Source organism: Dama dama, chromosome 20, assembly GCF_033118175.1.
Source record: "Dama dama isolate Ldn47 chromosome 20, ASM3311817v1, whole genome shotgun sequence".
Lineage (NCBI taxonomy): Eukaryota > Metazoa > Chordata > Mammalia > Artiodactyla > Cervidae > Dama > Dama dama.
In genome coordinates, this window is record NC_083700.1 from 96,983,653 (window position 1) to 97,005,896 (window position 22,244).

General features: G+C 50.4%; 2 protein-coding genes across 8 annotated transcripts in view; one reads left to right on the top strand and one right to left on the bottom strand.

Annotated features, from left to right (window-relative positions):
- Positions 1-8,141, top strand: part of PIK3R3 (phosphoinositide-3-kinase regulatory subunit 3) — a 96,604-nt gene extending 88,463 nt beyond the window's left edge. For 2 of the 4 annotated variants that reach the window (XM_061122017.1, XM_061122018.1), the window contains exon 11: positions 4,440-8,141. In XM_061122017.1, coding sequence (XP_060978000.1) covers positions 4,440-4,638 — 199 coding nt within the window. In that variant the 3' untranslated portion in view covers positions 4,639-8,141. The remainder of the gene's footprint in view (positions 1-4,439) is intronic. The other 2 variants (XM_061122019.1, XM_061122021.1) reach the window with 1 other exon arrangement.
- A 3,902-nt stretch (positions 8,142-12,043) lies between these two features.
- The window catches only part of MAST2 (microtubule associated serine/threonine kinase 2), a 203,055-nt gene continuing 192,854 nt past the window's right edge, over positions 12,044-22,244 (bottom strand). For 2 of the 4 annotated variants that reach the window (XM_061122025.1, XM_061122026.1), the window contains exons 16-29: positions 21,538-21,676; positions 19,514-19,646; positions 18,598-18,763; positions 17,932-18,033; positions 17,567-17,689; positions 17,286-17,395; positions 16,781-16,935; positions 16,296-16,579; positions 15,989-16,186; positions 15,137-15,363; positions 14,802-14,924; positions 14,245-14,381; positions 13,921-14,111; positions 12,044-13,619 (exon numbers count right to left, since the gene is read on the bottom strand). In XM_061122025.1, coding sequence (XP_060978008.1) covers positions 12,100-13,619; positions 13,921-14,111; positions 14,245-14,381; positions 14,802-14,924; positions 15,137-15,363; positions 15,989-16,186; positions 16,296-16,579; positions 16,781-16,935; positions 17,286-17,395; positions 17,567-17,689; positions 17,932-18,033; positions 18,598-18,763; positions 19,514-19,646; positions 21,538-21,676 — 3,608 coding nt within the window. In that variant the 3' untranslated portion in view covers positions 12,044-12,099. Of the gene's footprint in view, positions 13,620-13,920; positions 14,115-14,244; positions 14,382-14,801; positions 14,925-15,136; positions 15,364-15,988; positions 16,187-16,295; positions 16,580-16,780; positions 16,936-17,285; positions 17,396-17,566; positions 17,690-17,931; positions 18,034-18,597; positions 18,764-19,513; positions 19,647-21,537; positions 21,677-22,244 lie in introns of all 4 variants that reach the window. The other 2 variants (XM_061122024.1, XM_061122023.1) reach the window with 1 other exon arrangement.

Here is a 22,244-nt window from a genome sequence, read left to right on the forward strand (position 1 = left end):
CAGAGTAGCAAAACTTATCTACTGTAGCTAAAGCATTGCTAAGAGGGAAATTTATAATTGAAGCTCTCAAATCAATAACCTACTTTCTTCCACCTTAAGAAACTGAAAAAAGAGCTAACTAAACCCAAACAAGCAGAAAGAAGGGAATAATAAAGATTAGAACAGAAGTAAATAAAATGGAGAATAGAAAATAATTGAGGAAATCAATGAAGCTGAAAGATGGGATGATGGGATGAATAAAATTGATAACCTCTTTTCTAGTAGTCATGTACAAATGTGAGAGCTGGACTATAAAGAAGGCTGAGCACCAAAGAATTGATGCTTTTGAATTGTGGTGCCAGAAAAGACTCTCTAGAGTCCCTTGGATAGCAAGGAGATCAAACCAGTTAATCCTAAGGGAAATCAATCCTGAATATTCATTGGAAGGACTGATGCTGAAGCTGAAGCTCTAATACTTTGGCCACCTGATGCAAAGAGCTAACTCACTGGAAAAGCCCCTGATGCTGGGCAAGATTGAAGGCAAAAGAAGAGGGTGGCAGAGGATGAGATGAACCGACTCCATAGACACGAGTTTGACTAAACCAATTCAATGCACATGAATTTGAGCAAACTCCAGGAGATAGTGAAGGACAGAGGAACCTGGCATGCTGCATTCCATAGGGTTGCAAAGAGTTGGACATGACTTAATCACTGAACAACAACAACAACAAAGCTAAACTCACACGCACGCACACACCCGGAGAGAGAAGACACAAATTCCTAAAATCAGGGTGAAGGAGGGGACACTAGTTGTAGCCCTTACAGAGATTAAAAAAAAAATAATGATGGAATACTATAAATAATTATATGCTAACAAATTAAACAACCTAGATGAAATAGACAAATGCCTGAAGCACACAAACTGCCAAAACTGACTTAACAGGAAGTAGAAAATCTGAATAGAACTATAGTAAGTATAGAAATGGAATCACTAAAAAACTATCCACAAAGAAAACCCCAGGCCTAGTTAGTTTTATTGGTGAATTCTACCAAACATTATGAAAAGAATTAACACAATTCCTTCATAGACTTTCCAAAAAATTGGAGCAAATACTTCCCAGTTCGTTTAATGATGGTATATTCCTTATGAATATAGACATAAAAATCTTTAACAAAACACTAGCAAAGCAACTCCAGCAGCATATAAGAAGGATTATAAACCATAACTAAGTAGGATTAAAAATCAGTGTAAATAAACCATATAAATAGATTAAGGACAAAAATCAACTGACAAAAATCTACTCATTATTTCAGTAGATTCAGAAGAAGTATTTTTACACTCTTATTTGTTAAAACACACTGAAAAAACTAGAGATAGGAGGGTACTTCCCAACCTGATAAAGAACATGAAACACCCACAGCTGACATCATACTTAGTGGTAAAAAACTGAGTACTTTTCTTTAAGAGCAGGAAGAGACTAAGGATGTATTTTCTCATCACTTCTAATCATTGTACAGAAAATTCTAGCTGGGGCATTTAGGCAAGAAAAAGAAAAGGCATCCAGATTAGAAAGGAAGAAGTAAACTATTAGAACTAATAAATGCATTCAGCAGGGTGCAGGTTAAAAGATTAGAAAACAAAAATCAGTTGTATTTCTGTATACTAGAAGTGAACAACCTGAAAATGTGTAATAGCATAAAAATTATAAAATGCCTAGGTTTAAAGTTGCAAGAGCTATACAGTGAAAACTATGAAACATCACTGAAAGAACTTAAGATCTAAATAAGTGGGAAAACATCCTGTGTTCATAGATGGCAGGACTTTCCACATTGATTTGTGTGTTCGGTATAATCCCCATAAACAGTACCAGCTGGCTTTGTACAGAAATGACAAGCTGATCTTAAAATTGATATGATAATACAAGGGATCCAGAACAGTTAAAATAATCCTGAAGGAATAGGAAAGAGTTGAAGTATATTTCCCAATTTGAAAACTTACTACAGAGTTGTAGTAATTAAAATTGTGAAGTACTAATGTAAGATAAAAGTTATGACCAACCTAGACAGCATGTTAAATAGCAGAGACATTACTTTGCTAACAAATAACAAAGGTCCATCTAGTCAAGGCTGTAGTTTTTCCAGTAGTCATGGATGGATGTGAGAGTTGGACTGTATAGAAAGCTGAGCACTGAAGAATTGATGCTTTTGAACTGTGGTGTTAGAGAAGACTCTTGAGAGTCCCTTGGACTGCAAGGAGATCCAACCAGTCCATCTTAAAGGAAATCAGCCCTGAATGTTCATTGGAAGGACTGATGTTGAAGCTGAAACTCAATACTTTGGCTACCTGATGCAAAGAACTGACTCATTTGAAAAGACCCTGATGCTGGGAAAGACTGAAGGCAGGAGAAGGGGACGACAGAGGACGAGATGGTTGGATGGCATCACCGACTCAATGGATATGAGTTTGAGTAAACTCCGGGAGTTGGTGATGGACAGGGAGGTCTGGCGTGCTGCAGTCCGTGGGGTCACAAAGAATCAGACATGACTGAGTGACTGAACTGAACTCTGAGGGCTTCCCTGGTAGCTCTGCTGGTAAAGAATCCTGCAATGCAGGAGACCCAGGTTCGATCCCTGAGTCGGGAAGATTCCCTGGAGAAGAAAGTGGCAACCCACTCCAGTACTCTTGCCTGGAGAATTTCATGGACAGGGGAGCCTTGGTGGGCTACAGTCCATGGGGTTGCAAAAAGTTGGACACGACTGAGTAACTAAGCATAACAGAAGACTAAACATGAATCAAGGAATAGAAATGACAGCCACGAGATAACCCCCTACGGTTACGGCCAGTTGGTTTTCAACAAGGTTCTCAAGACCATTCAAAGGGGAAAAAATAGTCATTTCAACACAGTGCTGGGACAGCTAGTGAGCCACATGCAAAGAATGAATTTGGACCCCCACTTCATGCCACATACGAAATTGAACTCAAAATGTGTCATATAACTAAATGTAAGGGCTAAAAGATAAAACACTTAGGAGAAAACATAGGCATAAATCTTTGTTACTTTGGAATGGCCAGTGGTCGCTTACATATCAAAAGCACGAATGACAAAAAGATGAATTGGACTTCCCCACAATTAAAGACTGTCTGCATCAAAGGACACTATCGGGAAAGTGGAAAGACAACCCACAGAATGGGAGAAAATATTTGCAAATCATACATCTAATCAACTAGTGTCTAATACATAAAGAACTCTTAATAAAAAGACAACTGCCCCAATTTAAAAATGGGCAATGGCAAATAGACATTTCTTTAGAGAAGATATAAAGATGGTCAATAAACATATGAAAAGATGCTCAACATTATTAGTCATTAGGGAGCTGTAAATCAAAACTACAATGAGATACTAAAAAGATGGACAGTAACAAGTCTTGACAGGGATGTGGAGAAAGCTGCTGGCAGGAATTTAAAGTGGTGCAACACTTCAGAAAACAGTGTGGCAGTTCCTCAAAAGGTTTAACTTTCTTTGGCAGGCAGGGTGGGGGCGCATGCCATGTGGCTTGTGGGATCTTAGTTCTCCCACGAGGGATTGAACCCGGGGCCATAGCAGTGAAAGCACAGAGTCCTTGCCACTGGACTGCCGGGGAATTCCCAAAAAGCTTGTTTCACTTATGATTCAACAGTTGCCCTCTTACATATACATCTAAGAGGACTGAAAACAGGCGTCCATACAAAAACTTGTACATAAATATTCATTATAGCCAAAAAATGTTAACAATCCAAGTGACCCATAAATTGATGAATGGATAACCAAATTGTAGTGTATCTATACAATAGAATATTACTCAACCCTGAGGAGAAATGAAGTCTCAATACATGATACCACATAAAAGAACTTTGAAAATGGTGCTCCAAGTGAAAGTAGGCAGACAGAAGATTGAGTAATATTGTATGATTCCATTTATATAAAATGTCCGGAATAGGCAAAGCCACAGTGACAGGAAGTAGATTATTGGTCACCAGGGTCTAAGGGGAGGGAGGAATACAGTGAATGTTGATGGTTACATGGTTTCTTTTTAGGGTGATGAAAATATTCTGGAATTAGTTATTGTTGCACAATCTTGTGCCTATTTTAAAAACAACTGATTCGTACATTAAATTTTTTTTTGGTTCGGTTTGGTTTGCCCCTTCCAGTGCATTCTCACCTAATTAAGGTCCAGAGCTAAGTGACTGAATGCAGCCATCCATTTGAGCCCCACCAAGTCTTGGGAAATGAAGGGTGTCTCTGTGACCAGTGTGGAAGGGACTAGGGGACACAAGGGTGTGATGTCATACAAGCTCTGATGGACGAAAGGCTGCTGCTTCTCCTTTGCAGAACAATTGCTGTCAGACTTCTGGTCTTTAGGGCCCCTGTATGTTGCCATCTGCCGTAACACCCTGCGGTGTCTGTGTGTTGTTGTTGCAGCGCCGATGGAGAGGTGAAGCACTGCGTGATCTACAGCACTGCTCGGGGCTACGGCTTCGCAGAGCCCTACAACCTGTACGGCTCCCTGAAGGAGCTGGTGCTGCACTACCAGCAGACGTCCCTGGTGCAGCACAACGACTCTCTCAACGTCAGGCTCGCCTACCCTGTCCACGCACAGATGCCCTCGCTCTGCAGATAAAGAGGGAGCAGTGGCTCTCTAGCAACACTTTTCTACAGTTTTTATTAGACTATGAGGGCATTCTTTCTACGTAGACTGCTTGTTTTGCACAAGAAGTGATTCTGTGAATGTGAAGTGGAGAGGCCGAGCAGCAGCCGGCCAGGATGGGGACGTACGGGGCCTGGGGTTCTCGGGGACTCAGCCGTGCCACTGCACTGACATAGGAAGCTGGGAGCAGATGCTGGTTTTTGGGAAAGTCTTTCATTGGGGTTTTTGTTTTACTTAGCCAGGCACCCTCAAGAGAACATGTTAGGCCTGATTGGGGTGGGGGTTGTATCTGGAAGCCTCTGAGGAGTCCCTGTCCTCTTCTGAGAGGCCAAGGTGCTTTAAGACCGTGGTGGGGCTTGGCCCTGTTGGGAGTCTGTTTTGGTCTGGCGGTCTCTCTTCCTCCCAAAAAGAAGGTGGTTTTGGTTCAGTGGTAGAATGGCATTTGGTGAAAAAGACAACCAAAGGAAAATGGGGAGGCTTGGGATTTCATTTAAAGAATTGTAATCTGTGGGTAAAAAACTTCAACCGAAGGTACCTAACCAGTATAGTTTAGGTGTCAGCATCTCAGTAGCTCCTCTCTCTAAGGAAGCATTATGTTTCGAAACCACATTGGTCCCAGCAAAACAATGCTTGCTGCCAGACTAGGGTGCGATGGAAGATGGTGGCACTAGTATCTGAATGCACACTTCTGAACCAAAACTTGAAAATAAAAGGAAAACTAGAGACTGTTAGTTTTAGCAGACACTAAAATTGGTCAGTGTAATTCCTTTTGCCCTGCCCTTGTTTCTCAGAGATGAGGAATAGTGTTCTTTTTGTGGGCTGGTGAGCTTTGAATTATAAAATGAAGTTGGTGCTTGTGTGGTGGTGTTTTCTTAGCCTAAAGAATGATCTGTTGTTTGAAACCTTTGTAACTTGTGTGTATGAGTAAAGAAAAGGTGCAATCCAGTGCTTTTAGATGGCTTGATATACCAAATAATGATCTAGAACAACATTCTTCTATGTGCTTCCACAAGTTGAAAGGTCCTGCAGAAACAGTCAATGTGTTTAATTTCCTGTCATCTCCTGTCCTTTTCTGGGTAGGGCCAGGGGAGCCATAGATGGATGGCTAAGGCTGTGGCTGGAAGGGAGCCAGGTGTGGTCAGGGACTTTAGGAGGTCACAGGCCCGGGGCTTTGGTGTCCCAGGCAAGGGCTGTATGTCACCCTTGTGCTTCCAGATAGTGGTTGCTGAAACTTCTGCAAGGAGAGGAAAGGATGGCTTGGCATTCAGACTGTTAGCTGAAGTCATCTGGAAGCTGTTCTTTGCCTTTTTTGTGATCCTGCCATTAAGATGATGTGCACAGACTGTCCTCATGCTCCAGTGGCCCTGATTTTAGGCCAGGAACCTTCTGCTTCATGTGGTTTAAGCCTTCCAGCTGAGTGAAGCTGGGCAAATGGAGTTGGGGCAGCATCTACTCCTACCTCCATCGTGTTCCACCCCCATCAGTCAAAACTCATTTGACAAACAAAAGAGTCCAGCTGCCTCTGAGCCAATCCGAGAGCTGTAATCGGCTCGAATGAGTCAGCTGTTTGAGCCCAAAGCTGTGCAGTCAGGCTTCCTGGCTGAGTAGGGAAGCCAATATCTGAGTCTTATTGAATCAGGTTTACACCTAGGGAAGCTCTAGTTTGGGGGATGAAAGAAAGAAATTTTGCTTTCCCTGAGCATTTATCTTGGTAACAGGATCTAGAATGTGCCACGACATAGAAATAGATTAAAATTTGGGGGAGAACCTCCAGTTACTAACAGTGAAGACAGAAAGGAAAGGGGGCATATCTTTGGCTTTTCCTTGGTTACGTTGCAGTTTCAGGATTGGATGAGGCAGACAAATGAAACCTCCTCCAGTGTCGCTGTTCTAACCTGAGCCCTTAACTGATACCTGCCAGCTGGACATTCCTTCCCCAGATGGCCAGATTGAAATCTTGCTAAGAGTTTTACTGAGAAATAAGGCCAGACCAACTACTGCGAGGCATGCCTGCCTGATGGCTTTGTGCCTTAAACAGCTAGATGCTCAAGATGGGGTGCCAGGAATCCCTTCTTTCTGGTATTAAAATTTAGTGTGTTCTGGTTATCTCTTAAATGAAAACCAGGATACATGCTGTAATGTTGAACCATGCTGTGTTGCTTGTCAGGCAGCATCAATTAAGGGCATGTAGGGAGCGAGCAAGCGCAGTCTATCGCCCACACTGGGCTGGCTTGTGGAGGAGGGCCACTCATTTTTAAGTCCTACATTCCTTCACCTGTTTGTTGCTTTCCTGTTTTTCATTCTTGAATTTGTTGCTTCGTGGGAACTAAGACATAGGGATCATTTGAGAAGTTGGAAAGTATCTTTTCTGACTAGTTGCCACCTGATTTGCTTGATCTTGACCAGTGGAAATAGCAGAGGGACCAGTCTACTAACCACTGGGAAGGGTAGTATGCAGCTCCTTTATTCTGTGGTCCTGGCCTCCTTCATCAGAGCTTAGCTCCATGTCTTACCCCGTGATCTGGGCCCTGGGATTCTCTCTTGGCATCTTCAGTGCGGTCTCACTGAGGCAGAGGGTAAAGAAACAGACCAAGACCAGAGGGACTCACTGTCTTCCTGGCTAGGGAAGCTGGCCAGCAACGTGGAAGCAGCTCCAGGCTGGCTGGACACTGGTCAGAGGCCTGTCTATTCTGGGTGGAGCTTTCATCACAGAACAATGCTTTGTCTCCATCTGGCCACAGATGCTAACCAAGCCTCAACCATAGCTCAGGCTTGTATAGACTAGCAGTGTCCTTACCCCTAATTTGGCCAAGACTTCTGATACCGCCCCTACTCTGTCTCCAAGCCTCGATGAGACCCTCACAGGCTTTGCAGAAGCTCTGAGAACCAGTGTGGTGTCTTCCATGGGTCTCCTTGCAGCAAGAAATGAGTCTCATGGGTCCTCTTGGGCCAAGAACTGCATCTGGGCAAATTACTGTTTTTTCAAGGTATTTTCTGTTGCCAGTTAAGACTCTTTATTAGCTAGCTCTCTGTGAGGCTTCAGTGGCCTCAAAGCAGAGGGTCCAGATGGGGGCCTAGCTGGGCCCTCTGCTGTCAACTGCTCAGCCTTGCTCTAGCTCCAGCCACTTGTGACGAAAAACAACCTTGTTTCCTTACAAATTGCAGCATGTGACTTTGGTGCCCTGTTGTTACTCGTGAAAAACCTATTCTTCTGTTGTCTTTGATGTAGTCAAAAAAATTCATGTAGTTACGTAAAAATATCTGATTCACAAGGAAGCCAACTGTATGTCTTGTGCTGGGACAGTTCATAATGTAGTTCCTAGACCACTTTTGCAAGTTGTTCTTGTCACCAGGTGTGTTCAGACATTGCTGTGCAGTTGTGGGGGAGGGTGGGGGAGGCGAGGGGAGATACCTTTTGGTCTTTTTGTTTTTTACCTTCCCCAAGAGGGGACAGTCTGGCCAACTTGCTCCAGTAATGCAATAAAGACATTGCAATAAAGCACCTTTGTTTCTCATGCTGTGGAGAAGTGGGCTGGGGTTGGGGGCAAAAGGGAGAGGACTGGGGTACTGAAAAGTCCTGAAGCTGCCAAACCTTCTCTCCCATGAGCACCAGAAGATTGGTCCTGGGGCTGAACCGGGGCTACAAAAATGCTTCCCCCAACACTGGGGGACTCAGAAACTAACCCTGAGAAAGTTTAACATTGGAGCTCTTTCATCGCCACCCCATTCCTATTAGAAAGCCCACTGAGTTGATTCTCATCACATCTCTTTGCCCAGAAATGTATTTGCACATTCTGCTGTGGGGGTAGAGGATGTGGGCTGACTTACAGCGTGTCCTCTTGTGCCCCAGGCTCTGTCACCCTCCTACCACCACACTTTGTTGAGGTCCCTACGTGTTGGGAGCATAATCAGCAAACATGACCACCACCCTGGGCAACAGGCGCCACCCACACATACTGAACTGCAGATCAGACTGAAAGGTGATTATCTGTTCTGAATGACCTTGCCTATATTCTTCCTCCCCGCCATACTTAGCTACAGAGCACCCTCAAGGCCAGGGCTAGAAACCATGGATAATTTCCCCTAATTCCAAGAGTTCTTCCCCACTGTCAGCATGGGATACTCAGACGCCTATCTCCAGCCCAGTCCTCTCTCCTGAACTCCACCTGCTGGCTGGATAGTGCCACTGGCCCCTTGGATGTCCCACAGGAGTTTGTTCACAGAAGAAACATATGCTTGGCTATGAATTCCCTTACCTTTCTACCACCACACGTGGTCTACAGCCACATAACTCCTCTCCCTTTCACCTATTAAATTACAAACGGTAGCCCTCCTCTTCCTATTAAAAGCCAGTCTCTCCAGCTGTATTTTGGATCCTCTCTTCTATCTTCTCAGGAATCTCCCATGAGTTTATCTATTGTTTCCTCTCAGCTGGTTGGGTATCTCTCCACTCTACTTGCTCAATCACTACTCAATCCTTTCACTCTTCAGGGGAAACCTTTTTAAAAACATTTAAGTTTGTCTTTATTTCCTCATCTCCTAAAGGTTTTCAGTCCAGGTCCCACCACTATCTGAAACTGCTCTCCTTGATGTCCTTGGTAACCAGCATTTGTGGTGACCATTCTCCATGAAAAACTCTGCCACTGACTCCATGATCATTTATCTGGTTTTCCTCCTGCATCTCTGACTGCTCCTTTTTAAAATAAAATTTTTGACTACACCACACAGCATATGACATTTTAGTTCCCCAACCAAGGATTGAACCTGCACCCCCTGCATTGGAAGCGTGGAGTCTGAATCACTGGACCACCAAGGAAGTTCACTGTACTCCTCTGGCCACCTTCTCACTTACGCTTTTTTCTTGGCAGTTTTATCCATATCCATGAAGTCACCTACCATCTCTCGGCCAATTACATCCTTCTTCGTTTCTCCTGTCTAGACTATGTTGCAGATACTCAGAATACTGAATGCAGGGTCACCATTGAGGCCTGGTTCTCTTTATTTCATATTTCAGTGAATGGAAGTACGTAATTTCATCGGGCTATGTAGATCAGGATTGTAGTCATCTCTGATACTTTTGCTTTGTGTCTACATAAAACCCACCACCAACCCATATCAGTTTTACTTTCTAAATATCAAAGGCATCACTTCTCTCCAACTTCACTGTTTCGCTATCTCTAGCCTTAATACTGGAAGACTTCCCTTCTTTCATCATTCCTTCCTCAAATTCATTCTCATCATAGCAACCAGATTCATCTTTTCAAAATACAAATCTGGGGAGTTCCCTGGCAGACCAGGGACTAGGACTTAGACTTCCACTGCTGGGGCCCAGATTCAATCTCTGGCCAGGGAGTTAAACCAACCGCCCCCCACCCGGCCCCCATGCCCCAGATATCCAAATCTGAACTTGTGTAAAACCATTAAATAACTTTCAATTGCTCTTTTGGTAAATCACAAAATTCTTAAAATGGCCTGGCTTCTCCTAAGTTCTGGGTCTCTGTTCATTTAGCTCCCTCCTCAGCTAACCCAAAGGGCTTGGACCTCTTCTTTCTGCACAGGTCTTCTGTACAGTCCCCTTCTATTCTTGTGGATTTAATTATCATCTCCTGGCTGATGGCTGCCAGGTCTATGCACTTGGCTCCTTACACGCCCCTTCCCTCTGGGGACCTTCCTCACTGTTGCCATCCTAGTCCAGAACACTGGAAGGGGTTACTACATGATTTTCTCCCTGATCCATTTACCCTCCCCGAACCTCTACAATGCAGCCAGCGATTCCTAAAACCTAAATATGACTGCACCACTTCCCTGCAACTACCTTCCAGAAGCTCCTCATTTCTGTCAGGCTAATCTGGAAGTGTTTCTCAAGGGAAGCACTGGTACTTGGGGCAGTTGCCCTAAGCGTTACAGGATGCTCAGCACCTCTGTGCCCACTCCTCCCAAGAACTGCTGCAAGATGTGCCGCCCCTCCTTCTCCACCCATGGCATGGTGCTTCTAACCAGATCCTGACATACACGGGGGCTGCCACAGGCAACTAGTTTCCTGTGTTCCCAGTGTCCTAGACTGGCTGGCCAAGGATCTGTCATCAACGCATGACTGAAGGAAGGAGGGAGTGCGAGGGGCCTGGAAGGCTGAGGGACCAGATATCTGCCACCACGGGCAGAGTGCGCCCTCTGGCGACCACAGCCTTCCCCATGCTGGGAGACAAAGACCTGTAGAAAGGGTGACGCCCAGCCAGCACCCAGAGGCATTTTCCTGCCTCTCGGCCTCTCCTTCTGACCTAGGTATTGGATTATGGAACGGTTAGGGGAAGACAGCAGTCTGGCAAGTCCTGTGTCACTATGGAGGCCACTCCCCTACGGCCCTACCCTGCTCCTATGATGCCATCTCCCGACTCCATCCTCCTCCCTTCCACATTCCCCACTCACCAAGTGAATTCTACCCATGGCAGCTGCCCACATCAGCAGTGTCTGTCTCCAGCACTGAGGCCTACCTGCTGATAGCCCATGAAGGGCTCACTGGCAACAAACATTAAGGGTTTGTGACTTAATCCAAAGGCAGTTCTCTGTCAGCATTTTACCAGATAACTTCTCCTTCCATTTAAAAAATCTTTACTTTTGGAATTTATGACTCTTCTGGCTGCTTCCTCTAAGTCTCCTTTCTTTGCCTTAAATGCTGGTACACTACCAATGATACACTGATGGTGCTCAGATTTCTATCTTCAGTCTAGGTTTCCCTACTGAACTCCAGACCCATGCACCCAACCTTCTGAATGACCCACAAGTACCTCAAATTAAAGATATCCCAAGTTCAACTCTTCACCTCCCTCTACCTTTTTTTTTTTTTTCTCATTTACTAGCTAAGAGGCAATCCAAATGAGATAAATACGAGTTCTAGAGTCAAGAGGACCTAGATTCTAATCTTAGCTCTGCCCAAGCCATATTATCTTGCCCATGTTAATGTCTGAAAAACCTGAGTTCCCTTCTGTAGAAAGCAGGAATATTTATGGCTACTGGTTCCCCATCACCTAGAGAAAGTCTAAACTAGAAGACTCTTAGATATGGCCCTAGCCTAACTCACTAGACTCAAATACCAGTTCGAGTTATTTTTAGTTCTTCGAATGTACCAGGTATATGGCAGATGCTGTGTGCTTTCTCTGGACATTCTTTCTCACACTAAATCCTCACTCTTCTAGCAAGTTACTACCTATCATCTATCCTTCAGGTTTGAGCTCAGACACCATAGTGTCTGGGAAGCCTCGCTGGCTTAGGCTCCCCTCCCAGGACAGTGGGAGCTGTCTCATTCACCATCATATTCTCAGCATCACAGGACCTTACGTTACATTTGTATTGACTGAAGGAAAGAAGCAAGCAAAAGACATAGTTTCTAAGAGTGTGTATTACACAGGACCGAGTGCAAGAAATGGCAAACAAGTTCTATGTTTGCTTTAAAAGCTCATCAGGTGCCAATGCCGAGTCCTGATGCTTCTGAGGGCTCCCTGGGTCTTGGCCCTTCTGGAGCAGGCTGGGCCCAGGCTCTGGGGTGAAGGGGCAGCTCTTGTATGGAAGGTCCTGCCTCCTGTCACCTGAGGCATCAGGCACTTTGGTGGTGCCCTGTGCTGGCTCCTCTTTCTCTCTCTGTGCACACTCAGACTCCCATAGCCAGCTCTGGCTGGGAAACTCACAAGGCCGATGGGCCAGCCCAGGGGCACTGGGTGGCCATGACTTCCCCTCCTGTCTGGGGGACAGGTTTGCAGGGTGGCCTGGAGTTGTAGTTTCTAAATCTTGGGAGCTGGCTGGCCCATCTTCCATTGCTGCCTTTCCGGTCGGGGATGCCCTGTCAGGGCCCTTGAAGAGGAATTTCCAGGACCATGGGCCCAGCTCTCCAGGGGTGGAGGCAGCGGAACAACTGGCAGGGGTGAGTCCTGAAGAGCTCGGACAAAGTGCTGTCAGTGCCTGGCTGTGGAGGTGCTGGGCCTTCCAGCAGCCTTCAGCAGGGACGGGGTCTGTGGGGCCAGCCTTCCCCAGGTTGGGGGCTGAGGACGAGGAGCTGGAAGCCTCTTCAAAGGCCTGTATCATCCCAAGCTTCTTCTGGGGGACACCAGGGCCTTCCATTCTGGGAGATCCCAGTGTGACCCCAGTCAGGAGGCCTGGGACCACAGAGCCCTGGCCCCTGGGATCCCTGGGCAAGAAGGCATCCTCTTCTTCACCCTCTCCTGCTCCTCTGAGGGGTGGATCATGGCCCCCTTCTCGGTGGGGTACCAAGCTTGGCTCCTGAACACCTTGGCTGTTATCAGGCCCCTCATCAGTGTCATCTTCTGAAGAGTCAACTTCCCGGATGGCTTCCTGCTTCTGCAGTGACTCTCGCCGTTCAGCCCGGTCCTGGCGGAGGGTCCCTAGGGCCCGTGAGGGAGCACCCTGCAACACCCCTTTCCCTGGCAGCGCCCCCTTTCCAGACAGCACACTCCTGGTCCCAACTACCTCCAGAGGACTGACTTCCCTGGGCGGCAATTCCTTCTTTAGCTCGGGGTGGGGCAGGTCAAGGCTCTGTTTTCGAGAAGTGGCGAGCTTCTTCTCAGAAGCAGCCAGTGCAGCCGCCAGTTTTTCAGCCGACTGCACCCTCTTAAGTAGTGGTGAGCGGGGTGGCTCTGCACTCTTGGGCCGTGAGAGCTGCCGGCCTAGGGGAGGCGACAAGTGGAGCTTGGGGAAGGCCTGGGCCCCGTGGCCGGACAGGGGTGATGGGGAACGCTGAGGCGAAGCAGCTGGTGGTGGTGAAGGGGTGTGGGCCAGTGGTGACAGCGGGATGCTGCCTGCTGACTTGCGCCTTGGAGAGCGGTACTGACGTTGGAGCTTGGGCGCCAGACCGTGGAGGGAGCTCGGCCGTGTGTGCCCAGAGCCAGCAGGAGAGCTGGGCACGCTGGAGCTGGGGGAGCTGCTCTGTGATGAATTCCCCCCCACTTTGCACAGACAGACACACACACAGAGGTAGAGGAGTTAGCTCTTAGAACTGACTGAGGGGAAAAACAGGGCTTAGCCCTGGAATGTCCCAGATCATCAAGGTGACCCCACCAGGGAATCAGAGCTCGGGCTACAGACATGAGGTCATCCCCCACCTGTCACCTCCTCCCCAGGACTGCTGGATCTGCTGGGGGTGGGCTGAGCAAGAGCCTTGGAGAGGGACGGGTGAGATGCACAGAGGGCCCAGGACTCCGCCACCTCCAAGGGGCTGCTCTGCAACCTGCGGGGAACCCTCCATACCTGAGTGCACAGCTTCAGGGGTCACTCGGTAGCCCTGCGTGGGAGAGCGGGGAGAAAGGCTGTGGCTGTGTGTGGGCGAGCCTGGCCCACTCTCGCCGGATGACAGGGAGCGGTTAAGGGAGGACAGGCTGCGGCTGGTGTGGAGCAGGGATGCCTGCTTGGTGATCTTCCGGAACAGGGAGCTCCTTTTTCTGCTGCAGAAAGAGGTCAGAGGTGGTCTGAGCTCTGACCGGGGCACAGCACACACGGGCCCAGGGCTGGGGTCCCCGGCACACACCGGCCCTGGCGTGGCTGAGAGCAGACCCGTGACTGAGTCTGGCTCACCTTTCTTGTCCATCCTTGCCCCGGCTCCGCTTGCTCCTTCGGGCCATCTTGGCCTTGTAGCTGCCCTTCCGAGCGGGCCCCACCTTAATGGATGTGTTCTCCAGGGGAGTTGTTGAAATAGACACCTTGTTTCCACTCTGGGGAACAGAACATGTGCCCAGGCTAAGGCCGTGGCCATGTTCCTGCCCCGGTCCCTTGCTCCCAGCATGGCTGTCCACAGCATGAGCTTCTGCCTCTGCAGCACCAGGTCTGAAACAGGGACCGCCTCCCCTCTTCACAGAGCAGGAAACAGCTCCACTGGAGCCCGAGTGGCTCAGGGTTGGGAAGAGAGAGAAGAGGCTCACAGGCCTGTCCTCCATTCCACAGCTTGGCAGGATCCCTGCCTTGGTCAAGGAGGGTGTCACCTTCCAGTGAAAACCCTCGGTTCCAGCCACCCCCATGTGTATGCGCACCTATCTTAAGGGCCAGCTGTGCGTGTGTCCCCACTCCCCCACGGCCAGTCACAGACTCTAGGCTGGGGTCACTCAGGGGTTGCAAGCAGCACACCCAGCACTGACCTTCAGGATCAGCTCCACCACCTCTGTGTGCACCAGCCCATGCACGGGCTCCCCATTGACATGTGTGATGAGGTCCCCCTGACGCAGCCCTGCCTCACTGGCTGGACCTCCGTCCTCCACGTGCTGTGCCGGGGAGAGAACAGTCCTCAGTCTGGAGCCTGAGCATGAAGGGTGGGCCTACTTCTGATCATCGAGCTGTGACCCCCTCTGCCCCACCCTTTGACCCTGGAGGGTGGTGTGGGCAGGGACAGAAACAGGGACAGACAGGCCCTAGTAAGAGGCAGGAAGAGGAGTGATGAAGCTGGGGGACAAGAAGTCTGGACGGCCCAACATACCCACACCATGTGGTGCACAGTGTAGACATCTGAGTCACCCATGTAGACACGGATGGCCCGTAGGGTGAAGCCATACTTCTTGCCGGCTCGGTGGATGACAATGGGGGGCCGTGAGCTGCTGAGGGCTGGCAGGAAGTCCCTGCTTGGAGAAGAGTCCCTGGATGATGGGTTGGATGACTGGGAATGTGGGGACATGGGGCTGGCCAGTGGAGAGCAGGAGTGGTGCTCTGGAGAAGGAGAAGCTGGGACTTAGCGGGTCCATGTTCGAGCACAGCCCATTTGGGCTGTTGCTCCCACATAGCTCTAGTCACAGAGCCTGCCTCCAGCCCTGTTTTCCCCACAGCCTCCGAACAGTAAAGCCCCTTCATGCACCCAGACCCTCACAGACCCAGGAGGTGACGGAAAATGGCAGTGAGCATTTGCTGATGCTTACTTACATGTACTAGGGACCATACGAGCGCTTCATACTTGAATGTCACAATTATCCTATGAGCTACCATTATGGATATTCACATTTTTTGATGAGGAATTTGAAGCTCAAAGGAGTTAAGCAACTTCCTCAAGATCAAGGGCCCTTTAGAGATGGAGCCAGGATCTGAATGTAAGCTCTCTGCCTTGGAGCCTGCACTTGCCACACAGTGCTGTCTGTCTTCGGGTGCACACACACACACACCCCCTGAGACTGACACTCACTCCCTTAACAAACGGACAGCAGTGACACGCAGTCTTTCGGACACCTGCTCCTCAACACAACACACAGACACACCTGCTGGGGGGAGACCCCTGGCCACAGGCCCACAGAGGCCAAGCCCCTTGCTATGAATCCTGATCTTCACTCCCGAGGGGGCTCACCGGCAGGAATGAGGAGGGACAGGGCTGTGGCTGAGGCGGACTTGATCACTTTGTTGATGGGGCGATTGGTGCGCTTTTCTATGGAGTCCCCAGAGAGCAGCCGGTGGCGGGCCCTGCGCACTGCCAGGTCGCTGATGGCCTTGGCTGTGGCTCCCTCCGCCAGCTGTGGGGTTCCCCGGCCTCCTCGGGTCTCCATGGCTGTGGACCAAGCGAGCAATGAGGCCCACTGTGCAGCTGAGCCTCCCCTCCGCCCCGCCCCGCCCCCCACCGCAGCACCCCAGCCAGGCCCTCCACTCGCGGGCCGCACCTGGGCTGGGGGCGCTGCTCTGGCCTGCAGGCTCCTCCTCCAGCTTCAGCCGTCGCTCTGCCGGCCTTTCCAGGGCAGGCCCAGACACCCCTTCTCCAGACGGGGGAGTCAGAAGCCATGAACCCTCCTGCTGCTGCCTCCTGGGGGCGCCAACAGCCTCCTCAGTGCCCTCCGGGAAGCGAGGCACGTCCAGGAGGCCAGAGCAGTGGCGCCGCACTGTGAGTGGAGGGCTGGAATCGCTCTCCGTGTGGGACGACTCGGACACGGACAGCCGCTTCCGTAATCTGGGAGACACGAGGCCGAGGGTGGAGGGCCCGGCGGCCTCCCTCCTCCAGCTCAGGCTTCTTCGGGGGCTCGGCTGACAGACCCTCCCTCCGGGAGCCGCACGCGCAAAGCCCCCTCATGGCATCACATCCCTCCCCATCATCGGTGACCGCCCCACGGATGGCCGTGCCGCCCACCCTGGCCGAGCTCTGAGCGCTCACATCTCGGGGGAGCCGATCACCCAGCTCCGCTCTCGGCCCCTCAGCCCCGCCAGGCCGTCCGTGCGGTCCTCCTTCTCCTCACTCAGGCTGCGCTTGGTGGGGGGTGGCGTCCGGCGCTCCTCGAGCAGCGACAGCCGCTCCATGCTGCTGTACACCTGAGGGCACAGGACGCCTGCCGGGATGCCCAACCACCACACCACGGGCCACAAAGGATCCCCGGCGTCTGGAGTCCAGGAACTGGAGCTGATTCTCCCCTTTCCTCCCCTGTACACAGCTGATGGACATTCAAGGAAACAGCCATTCCACTGGTCTGACCTGGCCCCACCCCAGCATCTCATACCTCAGGGCCCTGAGTAGACCTGGAAGCATCCACCCCGCACAGGTGCGGCCCTCTCCCCTCTTTTCCTGGAGACAGCGCCAGCCGCGCCCCCTTAGGTGTGCCCCAGCACACCCCTCAACAGCTCTGCTCCTCCCAATTCTCCAGCTGGGGCTGCACTGGTCGCACCTTGCTGAACCTTGGAGAACAGGACGAGAACTGGCGAATCTCAAGGCAGCCATCCTCACTCACTTCCTCCTCGTCCTCCGAGTCCACGTGGTGGTAACGCTCTGAGCGGGCTGGGACACACACAACAGTGCCTTTCAGAGGCCCTGGTGTTGGCCTCTTTCAACCCCATCAGACCTCAGGAAGGCCTGGAGAAGTGACTCCCAATACCAAGCTCAGGGCACACAAGTGTCTCTGGGCACAGGTAGGATTCCTACTCCTCCCTGTCCCACCAGTGGCCTTACTGTCAAAGTAGCTGGTATCGTCCTCTGACTCCAGCTGAGGGATAAATTCAGCCTTCTGGCGAAGAAGTCCTGTCCAGTCCAGACCAGTGAAGAATGGGTGCTGCTTCACCTCATAGGCACTGCCTGTGGACAGGGATGGTTTGGGCGGGTGGAGTCCAGGTCAGCACATCCAGTGAGAACCTAGTTCCCGAGAAGCTGGGCCTGGAGGCCTCACCTCCAGCAGCATCTTCTTCTGCCCACAGGGAGCATGGCAGTCAGGAACCAGGGGCGCTGCCCACACCTGAAGCCTGAACCTCCCAGTTACATGGACAGCCCCGCCCCTCCCTCTTGCAAGTGCTGAGACAGCTTACTGGGGCCTGTCCCACCTGTGCCCAGTCTCTCCAGTGGGTTCTGGTGGAGCAGTTTGGAGGTGAGATCTTGGGCGTCCGGCGGCAGTGCATCGTCCCCCTCAGGCCACACAATCTCATCTGAAGAGTTATCGGGGTGACAAGGGAAGGAGTAGGTTAGAGAAGGTCTTAGAAGTCGTGGGCAGAGTGGGGAGCTGGAGAAGAGGGTCCTAGGATAGGATATGCCATGGGGAGGTATAAAGGGCCCAGCCCAGAGCCCTGAAAGCCTTGCCTGGGACCCATTTCCTTTAAGTTGAACAAGTTCCTCTCTCTCTGGGGGAATCTCCCACATCCTTGACCACGGCTGGCTCTTTGATCCAGAGCGGCCACTGAAAAGCAGTGGCGTCCCCTCTTCTGATCTCCAGCTCACCCTGCCTTTATACTCCTGACACATGTACACTCACACACACAGAGAGAACTCACACTCATGGCACAGGTACACCCATGCACATACGCGGAATCACAAACAATCAGAACAAGTGCTAGGTGACACAAAGGGTGTGCATGTGCACATCTGAAGCAAGCACACCAAACACACACAAAAGAATTCAGAGCAAGAACTCATAAGCCTCACAGACGCTTGTGTAAATCATATTTGTGGATCTGGATTCTCTCCCCGCAGTGGGCTGGAGAGATGGTACCTACCACTGATCACTTGCCCAAAGAGCTCCTCCGGAGTGTCTCCAAAGAAAGGGACGCAGCCCACCAGGAACTCGTACAGGATGATGCCCATAGCCCACCAGTCCACTGGCTTCCCATAGCCCTGCCGCAGGATCACCTCAGGCGCAATGTACTCTGGGGTCCCACATACCTGGGCACAGAGAAGTTGGGGGGCTCAGCATCCTGAGACAGTCACGTGGCATGGGTGACAGGATGGGTGGCTGGATGGGTGGGGGTGCTTCCGCTTCTGGAGCAGAAAGTCTCTGAATGAAGACTTAGTGCACTCTGGTTAATGAGCAGGAGTGACAGGAGCCCCAGGCTACCAGAGCTGGCACTATCGGTGGGGCGAGTCTACGTATTTCCTAACTAACTGAAACGTCTAGTTCTATCCCTCTTGACATGTGGTGCCCACAACTGGCCTCTGCCCTCCAGCCTCTCAAAGAACAGATCCTATGGCCACTTGACTACTACTACTTATGAACAGTCACAACCCGAAATGTCAAATCAGGAAACGCCCAGAGGCTACTCTCCGGATGCAGCCCAGTGGAGACTTGGAGCTGTGTTCCCAGGACATAGGCGCCGGGGGAGCTCTGCCCTTCACTGAGGCCAGGAGGCTCAGGACCGACCTTGTGTCAGCTCTGAGAGTGTCAACGGTCCTGTGACCGGTCTTCTCTGAAGCCCCAGGAGGAAGATGATTTTGGATTTCCTATCCATTTGATTCTCATAGGCCACCCTATTTCCAAAGGTGCTCCCTCCCCCAGCACCTCCCTGGAACCACAAAGAGGAAAAGATAGGCGCTCGCTCTCAGTCTTAACACTGAGCTGCAGGGGAAGCATGTGGCCCCCAGCCCTTACTCTGCGGCCTGGAATTCAACCCCCAAAGTCTCAACTGTCCTTCTTACCTGCTTGTCCAGGAACTCCCGTGCATCCTTTTCAATGTGGCCTTCGTACAAGTTTGTGGTCAGACTCATGAGGCCGATTTTGGAAAGGCCAAAATCTGTGAGCTTGATGTGACCCATGGATGTAATCAGCAGGCTGGGAAACCAGAGAAACAAATGTCTGGATTTATTTCCTGGTCTTCCAAGAGTGCTGACTTTAGTATACTCCCCCTTTCCCCACTCAGGCAGGGGGACAGGCAGCTGTGAGAGAATAAACAGCTCTGGCTGTGTAAGAACTGCACTCTGCATGAGCAACTAACCTGCCTTTTGCCCACCAGCCCCCCAAGTCACCTTTGTTTACTGCCCTTGACTGCACTCTGCACTGAGGGAAAGTATCAGCCGGCTGAGGAACAAGCTTTCTCTCCAAGTGGTCAGCCCTGTCCTTAAGGCTCCAGCCATGTCCGGTCCCCTCTCCTGACCTGGGGGGCTCACAAGACCCCAAATCAGGGAGAGGGGGAAAGGGGCACAATGATCTCATCCCACATCTACAGCTGGACTTGGGAGGGCTCTAAGATCTCACAGGGAACTGCCTTTTCCCCTTCACACACTCTGCCTGAGCCATTTCATTTTGTGCCAAAGGCTTCAGCCCTGCTACCCCTGTACTCCCTAGTATCTCCGGCCCTGACTTCTTTAATGAGCTCCACACCTACTCACTGCCAGAAGCCCTACAGGCACCATGAACTCAACCTGTCCAAACAGGCTCATGCCTCCAAATGGGTCCTCTTCTCAGTGAAAAGCAGTGTTTCTCTTACCTACTGAGCTCTTTGGTAAGTGCTTTAGGGATTGTTTATAAAAATATTCTGGCTCATGAAAGGTCTTACAGAGGAATAACACAACCAAAGCAGGTATTATCATCCCCAAGAGGAGGAACACAAAGCTCAAAGAGGTTTAATTCACCAACCTGAGCTCACAGGGTTAACGAGCTCTATGAATGCAGTCTGTCTAATGTCAAAGCCGCTTTCCATGACAGAGGTTTATCACTCCGGCCTCAAGACAGAAACGTGGAAGATGTCCCAGCCTGCTCTCTCACCCCAGGCTTACCATTTCTTTCCTACGTCCCCATCCCTCTCTTCTTCCGCCTGACTCTGCTCCAGGGCAGGCAATGCTGTTTGGGGCCTACTCTACCGCTGTGGTCTTACCTCCTCTTTCCACGGGCAGTGGTCTTCCTGAACCTAAATCAAAGTCTGAGTGTGTCACCCTGTGGTTAACAGACCCTTCAGAGACTCTGTGTGTATTCTGCACTTAGTCGCTCAGTTGTGTCTGACTCTTTGCAACCTCATGGACTGTAGCCCGCCAGGCTCCTCTCTGTCCACGGGGATTTTCCAGGCAAGAATATTGGAATGGGTTGCCATGCCCTCCTTCAGGGGATCTTCCCAACCCAGGGATCGAACCCAGACCTCCTGCAACACAGGTGGATTCTTTGCTGTCTGAGCCACCAGGGAAGCCCTGGGTCACAGATTCTCTAGGACCCTTTAAAACTCAACCCAAACTAAATAAAAGGTCCGTTGATGGTCCAACCCTGCCCCTCAGTCACTACTCTAACAATCTCAGCTTCAGCCACACTGTACTATTTGTAGTTCCTCACACCTGTCTGTGCCTTTGCATATCCTGCTCCTCAGCATCAGAGAGTCACCCACACTGACTTAAGCTCTATAGAGCAGGGACGAGAATACAGTGCTCGGCACGGAGCACATGTCAGTAAATGTCAGGCCACTTGCTCTGCCATCTACTAGATGCGTGGATTCTTTTGCTCCTGCTTGGGTTCTTGGGTAGAGCTCCTCACTGATTATTTGATGTCACCAAAGCCTTACAGTGCCCCTGCTGGACCTTGCTGTCAATGTTCTTTGCATCTGAGGATAGTCAGGGGTTAGAGTACCAAGCCCAGGTGCACACCCACATGAGCAGCCATTTGGTATAGATTCAAACATGCTGTGTCTGCCTTCATTTATCTTGAGACCCTAGACAAGGGACTCGGAGAGTGGGCATACTTGTCAGGCTTGAGGTCACGGTGCACGATGCCATAATTGTGTAAGTACTCCAGGGCTAGCACAGTTTCTGCAAAGTACAGGCGCACCATGTCCACAGGCAGAGCCCCGATGTTCTTCAGCAGCGTGGCGCAGTCTCCTCCTGCAACAAGCCCGGGCCACCATGAGGGAGGGGGCCAGTGCCCTGCTCCAGATGGTCTCAGAGGCCCCAGGGCAGATGGCATCACCAAACTCCCTGGTGCCAGAGACGGTGACTCTAGCACCCCTGAGACAGACTGTGGACAGGAGCAGCAGTAAGAGGAATCAGGCGGGGACTGTCAAGGCCAAAGAAGGAAGGAACCCAGGCCTCTATGCCTGTAAGTTGACTTGTTGGGACAGGACTAAGTTATTTTTGGGTGGGAATCCTGTTTATTGTAAACACGTCTGGCTGAGATTTCAGCATGTGTTATTTCCTTCCTGTTGGCTGTCCTTTAGTTTTGAGTACAGTAACATTGTAAACTCCCAGCACATACCCAAGGAATTAAAAGGGGAGTGTTGTTCAGCTTCAACGTCAAGACTTAGGCAAAATATCTTTGGAAGCTGTACACAGCCCTGACGAAGGGAGAGGGAAGGCCACCGGAGAAGCTGTGCTCCACCCTGCTCTTCTGTGCCGTCCCGAGCATGCTGCGTGCTCTTTAAGGGGTGCCCCTCTAAAGCCCATCTGTTGGGGT